General features: G+C 46.8%; 2 protein-coding genes across 8 annotated transcripts in view; both read right to left on the reverse strand.

Annotated features, from left to right (window-relative positions):
- Positions 1 to 21,055, reverse strand: part of LOC130253428 (probable ubiquitin carboxyl-terminal hydrolase FAF-X) — a 297,854-nt gene that overhangs the window by 56,398 nt on the left and 220,401 nt on the right. The window lies entirely within an intron of this gene.
- The window catches only part of BCOR (BCL6 corepressor), an 82,748-nt gene continuing 68,294 nt past the window's right edge, over positions 6,602 to 21,055 (reverse strand). For all 7 annotated transcript variants that reach the window (XM_056483098.1, XM_056483091.1, XM_056483106.1 and 4 more), the window contains 5 exons: positions 17,244 to 17,410; positions 10,407 to 10,552; positions 9,186 to 9,263; positions 8,825 to 8,975; positions 6,602 to 7,672 (listed from right to left, as the gene is read on the reverse strand). In XM_056483098.1, coding sequence (XP_056339073.1) covers positions 7,378 to 7,672; positions 8,825 to 8,975; positions 9,186 to 9,263; positions 10,407 to 10,552; positions 17,244 to 17,410 — 837 coding nt within the window. In that variant the 3' untranslated portion in view covers positions 6,602 to 7,377. The remainder of the gene's footprint in view (positions 7,673 to 8,824; positions 8,976 to 9,185; positions 9,264 to 10,406; positions 10,553 to 17,243; positions 17,411 to 21,055) is intronic.

Consider the following 21,055-nt stretch of genomic DNA (forward strand, 5'->3'; position numbering starts at 1 on the left):
CTTTGAAAACAGCAGTACTCAAAGGCACTCCATCTCTTTGGGCATGGCAGCCATTTCAGGAGAGGTAACCCCTTGGGGACCAGGCAGGTTTGGTCACTAGGCTGTTAAGGGCTGTGTTGGGAGCACCAGCTGCTGGATGGGCACAGCATCCAGGTTTCGGAGGCACAGGCTTGCCCAACTTTCTGAGCCAAGCTAATGCCACACTGCCACCAAAAGGGCAACACTTTCCTGGCTCTCCCTGACCCCTTGCCCTGCTCCCAGACCCAGGCAGCACTGCCTCCTTCCCTTGCAGGGGGATGGGTGGTCTCCCACCCTGTACCATCCCACCCTGAGTGGCTCCTGGGTCTGTGTTCTGCTGGTTTAGTGAGTGCATCCAGCCCCTGTGGGGACATTCCCAAGCACTGCCATGTGCTGAGCTGGCCCTGCAGGAAGGTGACTCAAATGCCCAGGTGCTCACAGCAGCCAGTGGGTAGCACAGATAGGGTCCCTGGCCAGGGGAAGCTGAGTTGTGCAGGGCAGCCAGGCAAATACAAAGCCACCCTCATGGCACAGAGCTAGGGGACAGAAGGATGAATTCACTCTGGAAACCCAGCTCCATGCCTTGCTTAACTGCTGATGGACTGGCCCAATTCAGAAAGAGGAATTACATTTGTGTAGACTGGCAGGTCACAAAGATACTAAAAAATGATGCTTACCCTAAGATGCCATGAAGTGGGGAGACAAGTTACCCAGCTTCAAACTATTTGTTTCCCTCGGTGCTTTATGGCATCAGCTCCAGCACCTCAGCAAGGGAGCCCAAGCCCAGCCCCACTGAGTCAGACACCAAATGCCCATTGGATTCCTGTGGTGGTGGAGGAACTTCTCCTCAACAAGCACCCACAGACCACTGACATGACACGTGGCAGTGGCAGCCCAGGTCTCCCCACTCCCAGGGCTCTGTGGTTGCCAGCAGCAGCTTGGGAGCAGCCAGGCCAGGCTGTCACAGAGTCCCTTCGGCACATGTTGGCTCCAGCTCTGAATTTGCATACTGTATTTGCCAAGGGTTATTAGTGTTGATCAGCTGTTAAATAATCTGCCCTTTTCATTTCAGGAGGCCTGTCAGGACTTGCCTTCAAATAGGCTTTACTTAAACAGGAGTTTCATGGCATATTTGAAAAGGGTTTTCATTAGGTAGCCTTTTCCTTGAAATTTCGACAGCTACAAATACTAAACACTGTCTCTGACATCATGAGTGTCTGCCACATGTGTTGCCTAACCTCTACATCCTCAGTGTGTGGAAAAGCCTGCAGCCACAGAGCAGTGGAAATCGGGCTGCAGTCCCACTGGCACTCCTCATTGTGCCAAGGAAAGACCTGAGCCAGGAGATGAAGATAAAAGCAGATCCCACATCAGAAAATTAAATTATCCCCTGTTGGAGAAGGGTGCTCTGAGCTTGCTGTACACAGGTTTTAAAAACAGCCTCGCCCTGCTCTGCACCTGCAGGGATGCACATAAGTCTTTGGGGTGACTTATGGTTGTGTTTCAGCATCCTTGGTTTTATTTGTGGCTCTTCACCCTTTGCAATGAGCCAAAAACAGGAGCTCCAGAGCCTGGGGAGGCTGGGAGCACAGGCCAGTGGTTCAAAGGGGGTGGCTTGTGACTCACAAGGAAACAGCAGGATGGGGTAAGAACTGCATTTTGTGGTCAGGCAACACCGTCAAAGGACTCTGGAAAGTCAGGTCAGGAAAAACCTCACGTCAGGACTGAGGGGAGCTGCAATAACCAGCTGGTTTCCTCACATGTAATTATGCCCACTACCCCACAAATTTTTAAAAGAGCCAGAAAGGAATGTAAAATATTGATGTGGTAGTAGGGATCTGAAGAGAGGATTGCTGTGCATACTGGGTAATCTTGCATAGCCCAGTAGAAAAAAATTGTGTTACTTTGGGGCCAAAGGACCTTTGCTGTTACCAGCAAATGAATTAAAATACCTGCCTGCAGGACAACCCCACGCTCCACACCTCCCATTCCTCTCACCTGCAGATTTTGAGTGCCTGTTGGATTCCAAGGGCTTTTCACCACAGCTCCTTCAGCACAGGGGAGGAATCCCACGGTGCCAGGGAAGTTTGCTGCCACTGCCCACCTGCCGTGCTGGGGGCAGAGCTCTGCCCTCCTCCCCCCAAGGGAGAGCCAAAGCTGGTGGCACATCCAGGTGGCACATCCTGCTGGCAGAGAAAAGGGGAGCAGGGAGGTCCCTGCGGAGCTGAGATTCCACGTTTTCCTCAGCCATGCCCAGCAGGATGGGAGAGTTTAGTGGGTGCCACAGCAAGCTCAGTCCTCACTTTGTCACCCAACACTCCTCTGGGGAGAAGAAACAAAAGCACCTGTGAAAACCAACCAAATTGGCTGTAACAAACCATAAAACATGGGATCAGCTCTCCACCTCTGGGTCAGCTCACCAGCACAGTGCTTGGCTGTGCCTTGCTGGCACTGCCTGTGTCACGGTCATCAGGCAACAAAGCCAGCATTTAGAATTGATTAATTGATCTGTACATTAAATAGGAATTTGTGCTCAATTATTGGCAGGTTTGTTAATAGATTACTGTTTAAACAATTGTGATATTTTAAATGACATGTTATTTTATAGATGCACATTTACTTAAAAAAAGAGCGCCCCTTGCATCTATTAACATATTAAAAAGAAAATAAAACATTCAGGCTGTTATAATGCACAATGTGGCATTACTCTGGTACTTTCCCTAAGCTAGGGAAATCTTATTTGTTTAATAATAAGTTAACCATGAATATGCAAATCTGCATCCGTGCAGTACTTCACTGCTGTCACTATTAATGAGTTGCAAATTAATGTGACAACAAAAGGAAAATCTATTTAGTGACAGATTTGTGGTTCCTACCTGGCTCAAGAGAGCAACCATCTACAGTCACGTCAGTCTGCTGGAGGAAAATGTGCACATGGCGTGGACAGAGTTTTCTTCAGGACTGGCAAACCAGAAACAGCAAAGGCTCCTTCACCCCAGGGGCAGAAGGCACTGCTGCTCCCAGGGATCCATCACACTTCCCTTGCAGGAACAGAGATCAGGGGAACCCATGCAAACCACACTAAGGGTGAAATGCAGAACCAGCCAGACTGATGCAGGCAGGCATCATGGTGGGATACTTAAAACTTCATCTTCTTCAAACCTCTTTGGAGGTTTTTGCTCCTGACACTGCTCCAAGTGAAACTTGGACTCCTGTCACCTTCTCCTGCTCCTCCTTCTAGCAGAAATGAAATGGTGAATGAGCACACTGAGAAAATATCTGTGTCTTCACAATTATGGCATTCAACTCTTCTTCCTTGTGGGGTGGTGCCAAGCCTTCTCGTGCCACCACTGGCCTCATACTGAAATGAAATTATGTCCTGCAAAAAACTGTAAGCAGATAAAATTCTGTTTTTCCAGTTACCTAGGATCTGTGCAAGTTTAAAGCAATAATGTGTGCCTTTTCCCTGTGCAAATTGATAATGCTGAATGTTTACCAGCAGCCCCACAGTGCAGCTGCCTGCACTTACCACTCCCTGATACATTAGTGCTTAATTGATGGGTCTCATCTATAGTTTCATTATTTAGCACAGAAATAAAGGGAGGAATCAGCTTCAAACTCTTTTGATTCATGGAGTGAGCTTGGCCCCTGGGAGCAGTTTTTAAAATAATTTCCATTCTGCTCTGGCTAACCAAAATCACAGAATCATTAAGACTGGAAAAGACCTCCAAGATCACCAAATCCAAATGTTAACCCAGCACTGACAAGTCCAGCACTAAGCCATGTGCATAAGCACCACATCTACCCTTCTCTGACCCTTGCTTGCCACTCACTGTATCAATGTCTCTGGCACAAGGCTCTCCAGCTCAGCCACCACAGCAAAGCAGAAGAAATGAGGGAGAAATGACCCAAGCAGGAAACTCCCAGGGCTGACCCCACTCTGCAGAACTCTTGGGTAAGGCAGGAGGGCAAAGGAAAGGTTCAATATTTGGTCCTCAGCAGCATCACTTATCTCAAGGGGAAACCTCCCAGCACTGGCTGTGCTGTGGCCCCCCCTTAGCCTCCCTGTCAGGCAGCCAGCCTGGAACTGGGTATTCCCTGGGATTTCCCAGCCAGCAACAAGTAAAAGTTTGACAAAGGAAACTCTTTGAAGAGAGGCTCACCTGCCTACTCTAGCTGGAAATAGGGTTTTTCCCTGTTGCACCAGTGGCTGTCCAACACCTCCACAGGGCAGCACAGACTCCCTGCCAGGCAAATCCAAGTTGCAAGCAGGGGAAATTCAAGGAAACACCTTGGCTTTGTCCCCAGCAGCATCAACACTGCGCTTTCACCTTGCAGAAGGCATGAAACAGGATCAGCAGGGTTTTACCATTCCCAAGGGCTGCGTTTCCATTTCCTTATTTTTTTATTAACCTGGAGCAAAGCCAGCAGTGCGAAGCAAGCATGTTTGGCCCAAGGAGGATGCACAGGAAAGCACTTTAAAGGAGAGCAGTGTGAGATCAGAAAGTGAACTGCTGAACACAGCCCCCACGCTGGCTGGAGCTCGCCCAGCCCCAGCTCTGTGCCCTGCAGGATCCAGACAGACCCTGTGCTGGCCAGAGTTTCACTCCCCCTTGCAGGATCCAGACAGTCCCAGTGCTGGCCAGTGTTTCACTCCCCTGCCCACACTGTCACCACATCCATGACCTGCTGGCACACTGCCATCTCTCCTCTCCCAAGGGAAGGCTCCCCTGGGTTTGCCTCCTGCAGAATTACCTGCATCCAGCCCCTCCTGTAACAAACTCTCCCAAACCACCCAGCACAGGGGCAGCCAAGCCAGGCTCATGCCCTCCTGCTTCACTGAACCCTCTGTGCTGCCTCAAGCAGCTCGCACAGCGACATCCCTTTAAAAAAGTCCATCCCCGAGTATAAAAGTGTTGCATTATGTCAAGGGACAGCGCCGGGATCAGGTGTTCCCTGCCATGACCGTATTTTTAGAGCCCAGGCGCCTGGGGCAGGCACACACACTGCATTACAGCGGCATGAGGCTGTTACTGTGTTTGAGCTGTGTTTGAGCACCAGCATGGAGAGAGCCCAACTGTACCCGGGGCAGGGAAAGCTGACTAAGCAGAGATGCTCCGGAGCACATGCCCAGGATTCTTTGAAGAGGAGCTGGCCAAAAGAGGAAGCCATGTCAATCTTTTGTTTGCCCGAGGGGCTCAGGGAGAAACGAGGTGTCTGCCACACACCCCGGGAAGTGGCACAAAGCTGATTTATACCAGCTCAACCATCCAAGCATCACCCAGCTGATCAGATAAAGGTGTCTGTAAGAGCTGCTCTCAGTGCTCTGCCTTGCCTTACAATTTCTGGCCCTCTTCTTTCTGGGAAAAACGGGGGGCAAAAGCAGATGGCACTGGAGAGTAGGTGTGTCTGTGTTGCAGTTCCTTGCCAAGCTGAAAACTGTTTGAAAAGGAAAACCAGCATGCAAATAAATGCTGTGCAGGGAGACCATCATCCCCCTTACACGAAGTCTGGAAAAATGAGGTTGGCAGAAGAGTTAGGACTAAAAATTTCCTGTCCTGTGCAGAAGTGAGACTTCAGCACCCAGCAGCAGACAGCTTCTGAACCCTCCTCTCACCTCTTGGCTCAGCTACAAAACCACCTTACCCACAGGAACAGCCCCACTGTAAAGCCACACAGTACAATGTTTGGCAGAAGACTCACAGGCAACACAGCAGGAGAGGCAGCAGCTCTGACTCTTCCCCTGCAGGCACTTCAGAAATGAGGCATTCTTCTCCCTTACCTTCAGGACAATGGAGAAATGTCTTCCAGGATGCTTTTCCCACTGACCAGGTGCTCTGCTCAAGAGCAGACACACCTCACTTTTGGGTGAGGTCCTGGCCCCATCAGAAGAGTAGCAGTTTAAACACCTCAGTGGCAATTTGCTATCCTAAGACATACTACTCTTAATAGCAGCCCCAAATTAAAACTCAGGAGTTTGAGTTCACAGCAAGAATTTCCTTGCACAAGGGGAAGGCAGAAAGTGTGTGACCAAGCTCAGGGAGCCCAGCCTCTTAGACACAAGTTCGAGCTATGCAAAAGTGACATCACTGTCCCTTTAAATCCTCCCAAAACGTGCTCATAGGTTTAATGCTCCACATTAGAACTAAAGCATTTCCCTTGGTACTATTTTTCTCCATTCTGCAGATTCTATTGGAAAGAGAATTCAGCCAATTGAAATTAAAAGGATGTCAAAGGAGGGAAAATTATTTAACCTATTCACAAATCTTTAACTAAAAGATGGTGCAGAAGGTATTGTGAACACCACTTTTAAAACCTGGTCCCACCTAAAGCACCCACCTGATGTTTTCTTGCAACACAGAATTTAGAAAGCCAATACAGATTATACCCCAGATTTCATCAGCTACTTGGCTGCACCTCCACCAGCCCTGCCCCACTTTGGGAACTACACCCTCCTTTCATAAACACTAATGAGATGAAGCTTATGTCACAAACAGGCACAGAGTTAATGGGAGTCACTTTAGCCTCTTCATTTCTCAACAGTTTTATTGCCTTTAAGAAAATTTTTGTAAAATATAAATACAAAGGCAGAAGATTTACTTACAAAGTTAAAACACAGATCTCAAACATAAACACACAATTCAGAAAATTTAGTTTATGTACAGTTTCAAGCAACTTCAACATATGTTAGTTTTTCAATATTTTACAAGGTACAGAAAAAATAGTTCAAAGTCTTCTTTAAATAAAGAGCATAAAATGTTTAAACATATATAAACAATCCGGTTTGATGTGTGAAAACTAAATTTCACAGCTTTTAAATTAGGATATAAAAGTTCTTACAATTAGTTGATGCGTATGGATATGGTTTAATTTATATTACAAACTATTGAATTATATTCAATAGTGCTTACCTGACCAAAGCAGGTAATTCTGTAAACAAAAAAACCGAAAATAATATCACCAAGTGCCTTACCGAGTTCTACCTCCCAAACAAGCCACATGACTTTGATCACATCACCTAGAAAAAGTATGTTCTGTGTAATCAGTGCTTTGTATGAAACAAAGTCAATGTGTGTGGGTGTGTTCTTTAAAAAAAAAACATGTGTTCCGAGTAATAACAAACTTATCCCAAAGCCTGTGTGCATTTAAAGAAACATTATATAACAATTTTTGTAAAAACTGATTGAAGTTAAAAAAAAATTCTTCCAAAATCCATCCAACTGGAATTCAGATCTCTTATATAAAGGAAAGATATTTTCATATTTAATAGTGTCCTTTCTTTACAGAAACAATTTCATTTGAACACATATACATAAAGAAGTAACTGTATAAGCACTGTACATTAAATGGCCTGATGGTTCACCAGAGGATGTCGAAGGGAGGGTCCTCGTGCGGATGCAGCCAGTGAAGCTCGGAGCCCAGCAGAGTCTTGAGCTCGCTTGTGAACTCAACCAAGTCCAAGAGCTCTTTGCTCTCTGGGTTAAAAGCTTCAAGGTCCGTAGCACAAGAGAACAACTGGCTGAGGGAAGTCTGTTTGTAAAACTCTGCCTCCGTGATGGTGACGACTTCCAGGTTGGGGAAGTTGCAGCGGAAGATGCGCGATGACATTTTTAACCTCTTCACCACGTCCGAGAGCAGAAGCCAGTTCCGTGGTCTGAGGAAGCAAAGGAGAGAGAGGCTCCAATAACTGCTCTCAAGTCACAGCATTCCTGACTCGTCCCCACACGGCTGTGTGACAAACCCTCCCCAATCCCACACCCACTAACAATCCCTCTGAAATCAAGGCTGTCGCCCAGGGGTCGAATATAACAGATGAGCAGGTGTGTGTGTGTATTTATTCAGAGTACTGCTACCTGGAGCTTTGGGAAGGAAGGATTCAGGCATGCAGGGGGGTACTGGGACCTATAAAACCCAGCCCATGTGGGCCAGCAGCCATGCCTACTACTCAGATACCTAAAGACTAGCCCACCTGAACCCAACTTTCATTTCACAAATAAGGAGATGGCTTATAGTTACAACCACAAAATCCAGCACCCCTGACTTCCAGAAATGCCAATATTAAATAGAAGTCAACAGTAAGTTGTTTTTTTTTCAGATATCACAGTTTTAAAATTCTTTGTACTTGTACTTGTCCACTTCAGGGAATTAAGTTAGATCCATCACCCATTTAACAAAAACATACTAAAATCCACACTCCTGCATGGATCAATATTTAAAACTAGCTGTCATCAAAACTGGTGGAAATGGTAAACAACAGTTGTTTACAAACCTAATTTATATCTTGAATATAATAATAATACAACTTTCCAGGTCTTTGCTTATAATTAAGTATCATAGGATCTTCCCTTCACTTATTTGTTTGCTCCAATTCAGAGCTTTAAACCAGTTTTGCTACAAAGTCTAGAAAAGCAGTAATGGTGTCACCACAAAAGCATGCCCACTCAGCAGCAGAACAGAAAAGCCCAAGAAATACAATTAACACCTTACAACATCATACCCAAATTTAAGTGCTAGAAGCACTTCTATTTTGGGAAGTTATAAACCAGATGCCTGTCTGGGATGAGGAAGGGAATTTGTGTTCAAACGTCACTTGTCCCACCCAGGAATACAGCAGTAAAACCCAGCCCTGACAAACCAGCCTTTTCCACTCTCACCTCCTATTTATTTCCCAAAAATCCCCAGCAGTTACAATATTGATGTCTCATTTATGTTACATAAATACAGTTTTCCCCACCGACACAAACTGCCATCAACCCAAGCAGATCATCCCAGCTGTTTTTACCCCAAAAACTTTTTTTGCTCTTACCCCTGAGAGAGACACACTTGAATGTTGTAACACGGTAAGGGAGGCTCATCCAAAAATTCAAATTCAAACACATCGCTGAAGCCATCTTCATCTTCATCACCTGGGCCGGGAGGATTTGCCAAGACATCAAATCCAGATTCATCTTTTGGATCTAAATAAAATTGAATAAAGGTGCTAAGTCAGCAATGAAAAGACTGTTGCAGGCCTTGCTTTTTTTCCCCAATAACGTGATCTGTAAACAAAATCAGTCTGCTTCCTCCCCAGCTTCCTCCACCACAACAACAAAACAGCCCCCACCCCCTCGTGCCCCATGTTTTTAAAGTCTCTGCATACAAAGAAATAAAGGGCAACATTTGCTCACCGCACACAGAGCTGCCATAGAAATCCCAGTACAAACCAGGGTCATCAACACTTCGACCTTGCAGGTCAGTTAAATACTCTGGAGAGGAAAAAACAACAAAAAAAACAAACTGATGAGAACAAAAAGCTGGCAAGTTCAGAGACCGCGCGTCACAGAGCCTCAACGCGCGTCCTCCATGCCTTCCATCAAAAAATCCCACACCATATTCCTGGCACACATGCTACAAACAACAGCATAAATACATCATTCCCCCACATCGAATAATGACCCACCACATCAAATAATCACCTCAGGTCTAACAGAGACAGACCCAACCTTAAGCTTCAGATACCGAGAGCAGTATCTTATTTTTGTGAAGATAGGGTGTACCACATTTTTTGGCCTTCACAATTATTCTGGACACCAACTTGAGTGTGGCCCCAAATGAACTGATGGAAAAGGTTTTTCCACACAAGTACGTTTAGAAGATGTAGTTCTTTTCCACAGATATAATTTGGGAGATTTACAAGCTGAATTGGTGAAAAGATACTGGGATTCAGGATGCTAGGAAGTCAAAGATATCAGACTTAACTGGATCCTGAAACATCTATGTGCCTTCTATACTGCATCATTTAAACAGGTAAACAGATGAGTACTTAAACTCATGGACTACAAACACTGCAAATATGCTCAGAGGTAAGTTACTAGGGAATGCAAGTGTCTTCATCCAAAACCAACAGGAAAAAAACCTTAAAAACATGTTACAACATGGATATGTTTAAAGACAAGAGCCTTTAATGCAATTTACAGTATTTCAGATATAAAACAAGGCAGAACTGGCAAAACCAAAAATAGTCTGAGACAAAAAGCAAGACCATGGGAAAACATGAGTATGTTTAACAAACAGCTATCTGAATTGGCAAGTTTCTTATTTTTATTTCAAGCAGAAAACTGAAGGCACTGAAACAGCCCGCTGACCTCCTACCCACCTATCAAATCTGACAGTGGAATAATCCTTATGACTTATTGAGAGTTTCAATTAGAAGGAGCCCCCAAGCATGGCTGTGCTTCCCACCTGCAACCTCTGGGTTTTTTGAGGCAAAGAGGGAGCTACTGCAGCCCAGCTTACCCCAACCCAGGGCTCCTTGGGATGAAGTCACCCCTGCCAGGGTGACTTTGAGGGACAGGGAACAAGCCCCCACCTGCCAGGACCAGAAAGCCCCATGCAGTGTGGGCACCGACCTGTGAGGAAGGTCTCCATGAGCTCACTGTGGGTCATTTTCACAATGGTCCTTCCAGAGTAGGTTGCAAGTGTTGGATCAGCACCATAGGACAGTAACAGGCGGACAATTTCCAAGTGGTCGTTTTCCACCGCGTCGTGGATTGGTCTGGTGTGAAATAAAAGAAAAATCACGGCGTTACATTTTGACTCAACAGTGTCATGCAAATGTTTTTGACAAGAAACTCCTGACTGTAGATCAAAGTTATTTATAGAAAGTAACACTATTAATACAGCTGCCAATCATCTCATTGTCGGTTTTACTTGCACATCATCCCACTCCCCTCCTGTCTTCAGTCAGACTGCTCAGGGCACTTATTTCTGTTACGTCTATTCCTTGCTGTACACATTTTTGAGGGACAGTAAAATAATTACACCGCTGTAACAGAAAGCAGGAATTTGTGAGAAGCCTCACAAACATCATTTTGCTGCAAGTCACTCTACCATTCCAAATGTCTGCCAATTTAACAGCGTGCTGTGGAGCAAGGCTCATTCAGCCTGCCTCTGGGCAAGCACAGAAATCAGTTACCCAAAGCCCCTAAATTATGTACACAGAAATAAGTTATGAAAATTTGCTAGGAATTAAACTTCTCTGCAGAACATCCTCTTTAAACAGTACTTGTGAATATATTTGCAGCACAATTCAACCCTTCTAATCAGAGAATAGAAAAACATGTTATTTTAAGTGTAGTCCACCCAGAAATTAACGCATTTCATGCGGCATGTGCAATCTATACAAGCTCAGACATAGATTTTGTGAGCCTTCAGAAGGATTATTCATTAATACACAGGCCTGCAAATTCCAGGTTTAGAATTCCTTATTGCTAATTATAAATCGCATTAACTTTTGCCTTTAAAATTGATTATACGTAACGGGGAGTTGTCTGGAAGTAGAACATATTGCCCTTCAGACTAATGAAGATGTGTTAAAATCCCATCTTCTCCTTAGACAGCAAGAGCAGGGAACTAAAAGCAGAGTCCAGTGCAGGTAGAGCAATCATGGCAGTCCAGCTGAACACAACACTCCTGCTTTGAGCTGTCAACACTGCTGTCTCCCAACAAGGCTCTCAGGGAGCTTGTATGAAAACACAAGGAAGGACTTTAACCAGGACCTGCCTTCCTGGAAAGCTTTCACAGTGATGTTACCGGGGGAAGTCATCTGGAAGCACGGCCAAGTGAACCTCTGCTCCAGCTCCCCATCTGCCAAGCAACCAGGGCTTCAACTCCCTCCTGCCAAGAGGTCACATCCCACCACTCCTGCCTCACAGGCCAATGTCCCCTCGATGTCCCCACTGCTTTGGCATCCACAGAAACTCAAGACAGAGGAGGGGAGTATCAAATCAGTCAGAAGAGGATAGCACACCACCGTTTCCCCATCTATCACACAGCACTGCTGGTAGGAGGGAGAGGAGGACAACTCTGATAAGTCTCAAAAAGATGTGCCACATGTATTTACTCCAAGTACTTTCCAGCAGGTCGTGACTTAGGGTGACTAACATCTGCTACGTGTTCTTGCTTGCACCCTTCTTGCTGGAAAGCTGCATGTCATATCAGTTTTGACATGTGCACAATATACTGACTTGAGGAAGTGCACTTGGGGATTTGGAGGCTTGTTCCCTACGGAAAGAGAGCTTATCCCATGCTGCCTGCCTCCCATACACCCGTGCCACCAACAGAGTGAAGAAGCAGGTGGTCCTCAAGCTGCTGAGCACAGTCATCAGTCCAGCTTGTGCCAACTCCTCAGACCCTTGGCAGCACAGAGCACAACATGTCGACGCCTTCAAAGCCCAACATGCCACTCTTTGAAAAGCCACCTTCACATTTTAAGACCGGAGAGATCCATGAGGATCACTGGCAAAGGGTCAGGATATCCCTTCTCAATTTCTGAGGGAATGTCTCTAAAGTAACACTGAAACTGATGCCTTTGAGACAGACAGTGCTGGAGAAGACAGCATTCCCTGCAAGACAGGATTTCCCTGCAAGTCTCACCCTCACACCTCTACCTCCTGACTCAGTGCTTCCCCACAGGGAAGCATCACATCCAGGATCTGGCCAGTGCTACATGGCAGTGTCACAGCCCAGGTGACACCAAGCAGGAGGCAACAAATAACAGAGGTGCTGACACGGAGGCTGCAGAAGTATCAGGTGTTTCTTGCTGTCAGCAAGCATCTGAGGCCTGAGCTGCTGGGTCATGGCACTCTGAGCATCCACAGCAGGAAAGGTCAGCCTTGCTGCAAACCCTCCTGTCCCCCACTGGGCATGTAGCATCCCTGGCTGAAAGTCTGGCAACAAGCACCAGGAGCAGATCAGAGTTACGGCTGTTGCCAAGTGCTCCTTCTCCCCTCCTCCCTCGCTTTACTGGAGTCTTTAATTTTGAACTCTTTTAAAATTTTATTTCAGAATTATGATTTTCTGGTTTTGGGAAGGGGTTGAGGAGTGTTGTGGGATTATTGGTTTGTGGGTTTTCTTGTTTGTGGGGTTTTTTTAAACTGACTTACCTAAGTGGCTTTTGAAGCAGTAATGAATTCAAGATGATCCCTTAACTTATTAAAAACAGCATCTAAATCACTGCCCAGTGTTTCAATTGATTTAACGACACTCAGACGAGTTTATTAAAGGGTGCCTGGGCATTTCCCAGGAAGGAAAAATTGCAGCACATGGGCTGTAACCCTGTGATGGAACCTCCTTCTGCCTTTTTACAGGTCACCAAGCCCAACGTGGTGGTGCTGCAGAGGCAGCGGGGCAGGCAGAACCAGATTCGTCATCTGAGAGCACACAGGGAGGCTGCCTGGGCATGAGAGGGGAATTTATAGAGGCATGGGGAAGGAAAGGCGTAGTAAAGCAGTGCGGAAGAAGGAAGAACAATAAATAGAAGGAAGGAAAGAAAACACTGGCAGGGACTGGGGGGGTGGGGGAGATTCCCCATAGATAAGTTAAGGAAGAAAAGGCCAAAACAGGGCACTGACAGACTCTTTTACTGGCTAGAACAGCTTCTTGGCAAGCTCAAGAGCGAGACCATGCAAAGGCACAGCTATTTGTTTGCTTCTCCCAGCAGGGCCAGCAGAGGAGGGAGTATTCTTCAGTCTTGGCAGAGTTTAACCATCCTCTTTATAGGATGCAAAAGCAACTACTGGAATAGGCAACTTTTTCAGATGTGAAAATAAAAGAAGATCCCTGGGAGTCCTCTCCTGCGCTGCTTTGCCATACAATCTCTTCCACCCAGAGCATCGTGGAAATAAACTCTCTCTATCCCTAATGGTACAGTTAACGTAGCACAGCTCGTTTCTAAAACAAACCCTTCAAAAGGCCCCAGAAGGATCTGGGGACATTCGAGAGCTGCAATATCCTACAAAAGACACACATCTCAAACCTCTCTTGTGTACTGCCGAATTCTTCCTACTATTTTTACAGCCACTAGAGTCAGGAAAACATTTCACTGGGGGTTTATCATTCCACCACCAAAATTATAAACTATTTAGACCAGTCAGGGTTTGCTCTCAGCCTTTCAGGCACCACCAGAATCCTCCTCACTGCAGTAAGAGGTCCTGTAAGCCGCCCAGCAGTGCCATATCTCGGCGTTTTGTTTTTATTTCCACCCGCTCCGTTGCGCAAGGCTGCCCCGCGGAAGAGGCGAGGCGCGAGTTGCAGGAGGGCAGCTACGCAGGCTGGCTCCTCTCTAACGCACTTAGCTGCTGGAAGGTACGGCTGTGCCAAGAGCAGCTGAAAGGACACAGGAAGAGAGCCATCTTGGCATGGTCCTCGCGGGGAAAAAAAAAATAAAATAAAAAAAATTAAAAAAAAAAAAAAAGGCTGAGCTCATCAGCTGCCAGCGGGAAGGATACAGCGAAACTGGCGGCAGAGAGAGAATCTAGCGAGGGAACTCTGAAGCAACGTGGAGCCCTCGCTAACAGGCAGGGCACGTCTGTATTTTTGGCATGTGGCTTTGTTTCTATAATGGCACGGGTTCAGCTGCAGAGGTAAGAGGAGAACAGCGAGATAAGGCCGAACACAGGCGGCAAACATCCTTGCTAATGTCAGTTCCAGCTACTGCTCTTACTGGGGTCCTGTCAGGGACGGGAAGCTCTCACCTCTTAAGCACGGTCTATTATTATTTATAGGTAAGACGATTAAGAGCCCTTAGTGACTGCAGCACCTCGGAGACAGGTCTTAAAGATCTCCGGGTTCTACAATAATCTTTGATTAGGCACTAATTGAGCAGCAGAGTGCTTGTGTATTCAGGGTCTGCAGGCACTGCATGTGGTCTATCAGCACAGAGTTTAAGGGAAAAACATCCAAGACCTACCACATTTAGCCTGGCCAGATGTGCTGTGAATAGGGCAGAGAGGGACATCCTGTGCCGAGCTGGGGTGAAGGGTGGAGGGAAGGACTGCACAATTCCTACACCCCCAAACACTGTCTCCTCCTTGCCCCTACACAGTCTGGCACTTTGTTTCTGGCTTCACCGAGATTTCTGACACTATCAGGAACCAGAGGCTGAACGCCTGCCTCATCCCAAAACACACACAAGCCAAGCCAACACGCTGAGCAGAGCACCGGGAGATGCACAGACCTCACAGAACTTTGCTGCACCCTTCACATTCACACGGACACCTTGTACAGACCAAAGCCATACCCTCACTAGCCGCAGCTTCTCAGTGCCCTCCAAAAAGCTGACAGCACAGGCGGCAAGGAACAGAGCCCAGAGCTCCAGGTGACCCCCCAGCTGCACTCACACAGCACACGCAGCTGCATCACAGTTACAGCACCCCTCCGTGCTGCTTCACATTAACAGGCTGAACACAGCTACACACATCACTGCCACTGTCTGCAGGCTTGAGAGCTTCCACAATACCTTTGGATAAGAGGGGAAAACATAAGGTATTACCTTTGGATAAGAGGGGAAAACAAAAAGCATATTCAGACTAACTAAAAAAGCAGGGGAGAAGGACAAGTCTCTGATGGTGCGCTTTTTGGGGTGGCTTTTTTTGGGGTTTTTTTGGGTTTTTTTTTTGTTTTTCTTTTTAAGACTGTAATTCAAGTTTTAAAACAATGCAGCTGAGGAAGACTGACACATCTTTCCTCCTAAAAGTTAAAGGAGAAAAAACATCAAGAGAGAAATGGGACTCATCTTACAAGTTACTCTACAGAGCCAGAGCAGTTTGATCCTGCCAAAAGGCAGTGCATTACACAGATCCAAAGTTCCTTACAGAAGCTTCTGCTCTCTGTCCAGCCCAACTCAGACCATCTTCCCTCTGTATATTAGTTGTGGTTTGGATTCTTGTTCTCTGTTGGGCAGCTTTCCAAAGGAAAAGTAAGTCTGCCCTCAGAAAATAGAGGCAACGGCACGCTGAGTTCTGGCATTACCATCTATGATCAGATCATCATTATGTTCATTTCTAGAATCCATTTTCCCAAAAACAACTTTTCAGGGTACACTGGCCAAGTTTCTTTCTTGAAAATCAGCTCAGTGTGTGACTAGAAATCAAAGTGGACTCTAAACTGGCGGGTGATTAAGGCTGCTCCGACACTTCCCAGGGATAATTTTCTTTATAGGTTATTCCAGCGAGTGAGACAAAAATAATTTAGGATTCTTTTTACAGTAACTCACCGCTGTTGCACAGGTCACACATTAAAGCTCAAGGCAGCAGAAAATGCGAGGCTGTTTGTCAGCCTGGAGAGCTCAGAACTCTTACAAAGACGAGGGCAACAGAGGAGGAATCTGACAATCCAGTCGGGGTTTTAATGTTTCTCCAAAAAGCTTTCCTTTGGGCTGTGATGGGCTGGTGATGGGCCGGGAACAATGGACCATCATGAACTTTAAATGGACCATCCTAACCAGACCTCTTTTTGTTTTCCTGACTCCTCCCTTCCCAAGTTAATAAATAAGGAGCTTAAAAACAAAAGAAGCAGACTCTTAGTTACGCTAATTTTACCTCCCTGGCTATTTGGATGGTGATAGGGAAGGCGATAAACCATTTAAGATAACAAGCTGCAGGAGATTCACGGAATACAAAGAGACCTGTCCCCAAAATGCACAGACTGAATAACGCTCTGCATATGCTCAGGACAAGTTACCCCAAGGTCAGCCTCGCAGAGGTGGTCAAAGAGGTGCTTCAGGAGATACACAAGAAGCTTAAAAAAGGGTCCGGAGCAGCATTTTTTTCCTCTACAAAGCCAAAAAGGAAAGCTCGCTATCTATTCTGCCAGCACAGGAACTAAGCACCCCTACTATTCTGTGAAGGAAACGGAAAAAAGGGCTAATTCGGGATTAAAAAAAGAAAAGAGAAAAAGTAAATCCAAAATATCAAATGAGCAGATAGTTTAACAGTTCAGCAAACAGCATTTTTATACAGCATAGACAGGACCCGCACACCCGATGGCCACAAAGGCCTGAAGTGCTCTCAAAAGTAACCCTGCTAAGGAGGCAAACTCCCCTTTTGGCACAACTCAAAGGGCCTGGAGGGCACATCAGCAGGGCTGCAGCTCAAGTATCACTCCTTCCTGCCCTGCAGCTGGCAATTCCACCGACTAACAAAACCCAACCAAAGCACAGCTTATTAAAATTCCCAGGAGAAAAGAGAAATTGCCCCAAACTCGAGTCACAACAGGAGCGTGCCCCCACTGCTTTATTAACCAGAGAGCAGAGGAGGTCACGCAGCGCTGCCCAGGGACCAGCTACAGGGCAGTGTTACCCGCTTTGAGTGCTCCAGGGCAGGGAGGCAGGAGCAGGGGAGGGGAAAGGAGAGGCACAGAGGGAAGGGAGGCAGAGATGAGCCGGCGCTGGGCCGGGGGCTGCTAACCTGGTTCCATCCTGGGCGCTGCAGTTGACGTCGGCGCCGTACTCGAGGAGATGCCGCACGATGCTCAGCCAGCCCCTGGCACAGGCCTCGTGCAGGGCACAGTAACCCGCGTTGTCACGATGATTCACATCACATGCCTTGCTTTCCAAGCAGTACAGAACCACTTCCTGGAAACAGGAAGGAAAACAGAAGAATGTCGAGTTATTTCTTGCTGTGTAAATGGCGAGGATTTCTCTGCTCGAAGGAAAGGGGCTAAAGACAAAATCCCTATGATATGCTAAGTTACCCCCTATGAGATGGGTCAGTCAAAAGGAAAATAAAAGGGGGAGCTGCTGACAGTCCTGTCTGTTCAGGAGACATAGCAGAGACCACGACTTCCCTGAGCAGAGTAATATGGGCAAAGTGACACTGAGGGCTCCATGCCCTGCAGGACCCTATAACCCCCAACATCAGGAACTGTCACAGAGGGTGAATATAAAAATTTCACAGACAAAACTCACAATTGTTCCACTTCTTAGAACTTCTACACCTAAAGCTAAGAGGGAAGGTTGCTACTCTTCCATCTGCATTTTTTAGCAGAAAATTCTGCGACTGCAACAGCAGCACAGCCAATGTCAGTTTGATTTTAAAAAGAAAAAGTGCATGACCCGAAACAAAACACATTTAATACACACAAAGGATGGTTTGCTACCAGCAAACAAAACCAGCCTGGCTGTATCGAGATTGGGGAAATCCCATTTTCACTCATCCCGGTTTTCTGCATGCAGAAGTAAAAGCCAGGCGCCAGGTTCCAATAACGAGCCCGGCGCTGCAGGAAGCCATGTGAATTTAACACAATTCATCTTGCAGTCAAATACACCACGCTCCAGAGCCTGGGCCAGGCTCAGCTCTGCGCTGCCGTGCAGCCTTGGAACAATGACTGCTCCATCACTCAACCGAAAATTCAGGATGGTGCGAGTCTTCCTCGACTTGTGTCGGATGCAAAAGAAGGCAAAACACAACAAAGCTCATTTCTAAGAGATGTTCAATGCATAAAATAGCCCCCATGCTCCCAAAATAGTGGCAAACCATTAATTTTGCATTTGAGTGGAATCCTTGCAAAGCCAGATACGGCACAGAGAGGGCGAGTGCTCGTTTTGCCGAACCAAGAGAATCAAACGACGTCGGCCGCAGTGCATTTATTCTTCCCGTTTCAAAACAAACCAGAAAGCCCGCAATAATCTGTGCTCTGGGTACACCTGACTCGAGAGCTGGTATCCAGGATACAGCATGAAGCTGCTCTTTTAGCAGGCCCTCACCAGCCAGGCTAGAGCTGAGAGCTAATGAGCTGCCCATCCCAGGATCCAGAGCATCCCCTCCACCTGACACGGGGGATGCACCCACCTACCCCAAAACACCCCCCAGTTTAACCCAGGACCCCCACAGTCCCACCCCTCACCAAACAGGGCTCTGAATGCTCCTGCTCATCAGCCCAAAGGCCAAAAATCACTCCAGAATGGATGCTCTTTACCCTGCATGCTCAAGCCCTTAAGAAAGGGCTACGTAAAATTATACTCCGGAGGTAAGAATTTTCCTTCCAAACCAGACCTCCCTGCCAGGAAAAATTGGCAGATGGATACAGGTAGCAGAAGCAGCTGCTGTATTCAGCACCACTTTTAGCATGCAGTTACCATTTAAAATAGACTTTGCAACTCAAAATAGAAGATGTTTCATCTATTTTTGTAGAAAGGAAAGGCTCGTCCTAGGGTGGAATACCTACTACTGGACAAAAAAGCTAATTCTGTCAGGCAATTCCGTGTTAAGAGGCTATAAGAAGAATGTCGTTAACCACAAAATGTAACCATAAAGACCATAAAACTCTACATTGTTAATTAATTAAATGCCTCATTAACTTTTTTTAACATGATTTATTCAATTTACAAAAAAATTAGCCACCATTGCCAAATCCAGGAACATGTGCTGCCACAAACACACTTTTGGTTTCACAAGCATTTCTCGCTAAGGCTCGGGGAAGGCTGTGAGAATGCCACAGGGCAGTTATATGTCTGTTCAGGTGCTCTATTTAAACCAGCATTCTGAAAAGCACTCGCAGTTCGTCCAAAGGGTGAAACTAGAACATAACCAGACACCTCCACTTCTGCTGCTTGCAGTTTCTCAGCCAAACTGCAAACAGCATCGTCAGGGTATGCACATATGCATGATCCATCCTCATATGCAAGGAGCTGCCCTTCCTATGTACTCCTTTTCCAGGGGAAGAGGTCAGGATTCCCCAGGCCCCAAGAAGCACTATTCCAACCTCAAAACACAGCCCCTGGGTCAGGCATTACATGCTGAGCCTTAACACTTGCCCCCAGCACCACAGCAAAGCCCTGAAGTGATGCGTGTTCCTGGGCAGGATGCAGGAGCCCTAAGGAGGCTGTGCAGGGGCAGGATGGTGCTCTGGAGCTGCTGCTCCTGTGGCAGTGACTCTGGGAACTCCCTGTGCCTGGATAAGCCCTGCCTCCACATGTGTTTAAACACCCTGTCACACACCACACACTCTGCTAATTTCACTGCCTTCCCAGGAAGGATTTAATAATAAACTGATGAGGGAACTTTCCAAGTCCACTGTCTGGTTTGACCCCAGCCATCAGCCAAGCCCCAGGCAGTCTCACTCACTCACTTAGTCCCCACCAGCAGGACCAGGGGAGAATCACAGGGGTCAAAGGTGGAAAACTTGTGGGCTCAGATAAAGACAGTTTAATAGGGAAAGCAAAAGCCATGTACACAAGCAAAGCAAAACAAGGAATTCATTCACTGCTCCCCATGGCTGGGCTGGTGTTCAGCCATCTCCAGGGGAGCAGGACCCATCCTACTTATCGGTGACTTGGGGAGAAAAACATCACTCCAAACGTCCTACCACCCTTCCCCCACTCTATACACTGAGCCATGGTGTGATATGGTCTGGAACATCCCTTCGGTCAGTTTGGGTCCCCTGTCTCAGCTGTGTCTCCTCCCAGCCTCCCATGCACACCAGCCTCCTCACCAGTGTGGCAGCAGGAAAAGCAGAAAAGGCCTTGGATCTGTGTAAGCCCTGCTCAGCAATAACAAAAACATCCCTATATTATCATCACCGCGTTCAGCACAAATCCAAAACACTGCCCCATACCAGCCACTGGGAAGAAAATTAACCCTACTCCAGCCAAAACCAGCACATCCAGACACACACAAAAAGCAATATAACGCAGAAAGACAGCCAGTGTTTCCTCTCACATCAAATTCATTACACAAGCCTTTTGTAATTTTTTTCCCAAAAAGACTCCACGCTCCCTGTAATTCCCTCTTCACAAAAAGTAAATTACAGTTTTAAGACTACCATTATCTCAAGTCATTTGTTTCAAATGGGGAAAACAGAATGGATTCAGGGATGGTAACATCCTGCTGAAGCATGGCCTGGAGCTGAAGCCTAGGAAGGGAAAGGCAAAGCTTCCCAGCAGCATCATCAGGGATTTCCAGCACCAAAGACCATTTGCTGCACTGTCTTTAAGTAGCCTTGCTGGCTGCAGCCCTGCAATTTATCTGACCAGACACAAGCCACACTTGTCCTTCGACATTTCACACTCAGGTCAGCTTCACACTCAAAATTGCATCTGCCTGTGTCCTGCTTCCTGCAGTGATCTGGGGCACATCTGCAGCGAGGGACTGAGAGCAGCACAGAGGCTCATGGCCAAGCAGCATTCGGGCTCCCCACGGGTCCAGCAGTGATACACACAGCCTGCCAGCACCTCTGCGTGCTGAAGGGTTTGGAGTGGGATCTCTGCACAGCCTCAGGG

Source organism: Oenanthe melanoleuca, chromosome 1 (genome assembly GCF_029582105.1).
Source record: "Oenanthe melanoleuca isolate GR-GAL-2019-014 chromosome 1, OMel1.0, whole genome shotgun sequence".
Lineage (NCBI taxonomy): Eukaryota > Metazoa > Chordata > Aves > Passeriformes > Muscicapidae > Oenanthe > Oenanthe melanoleuca.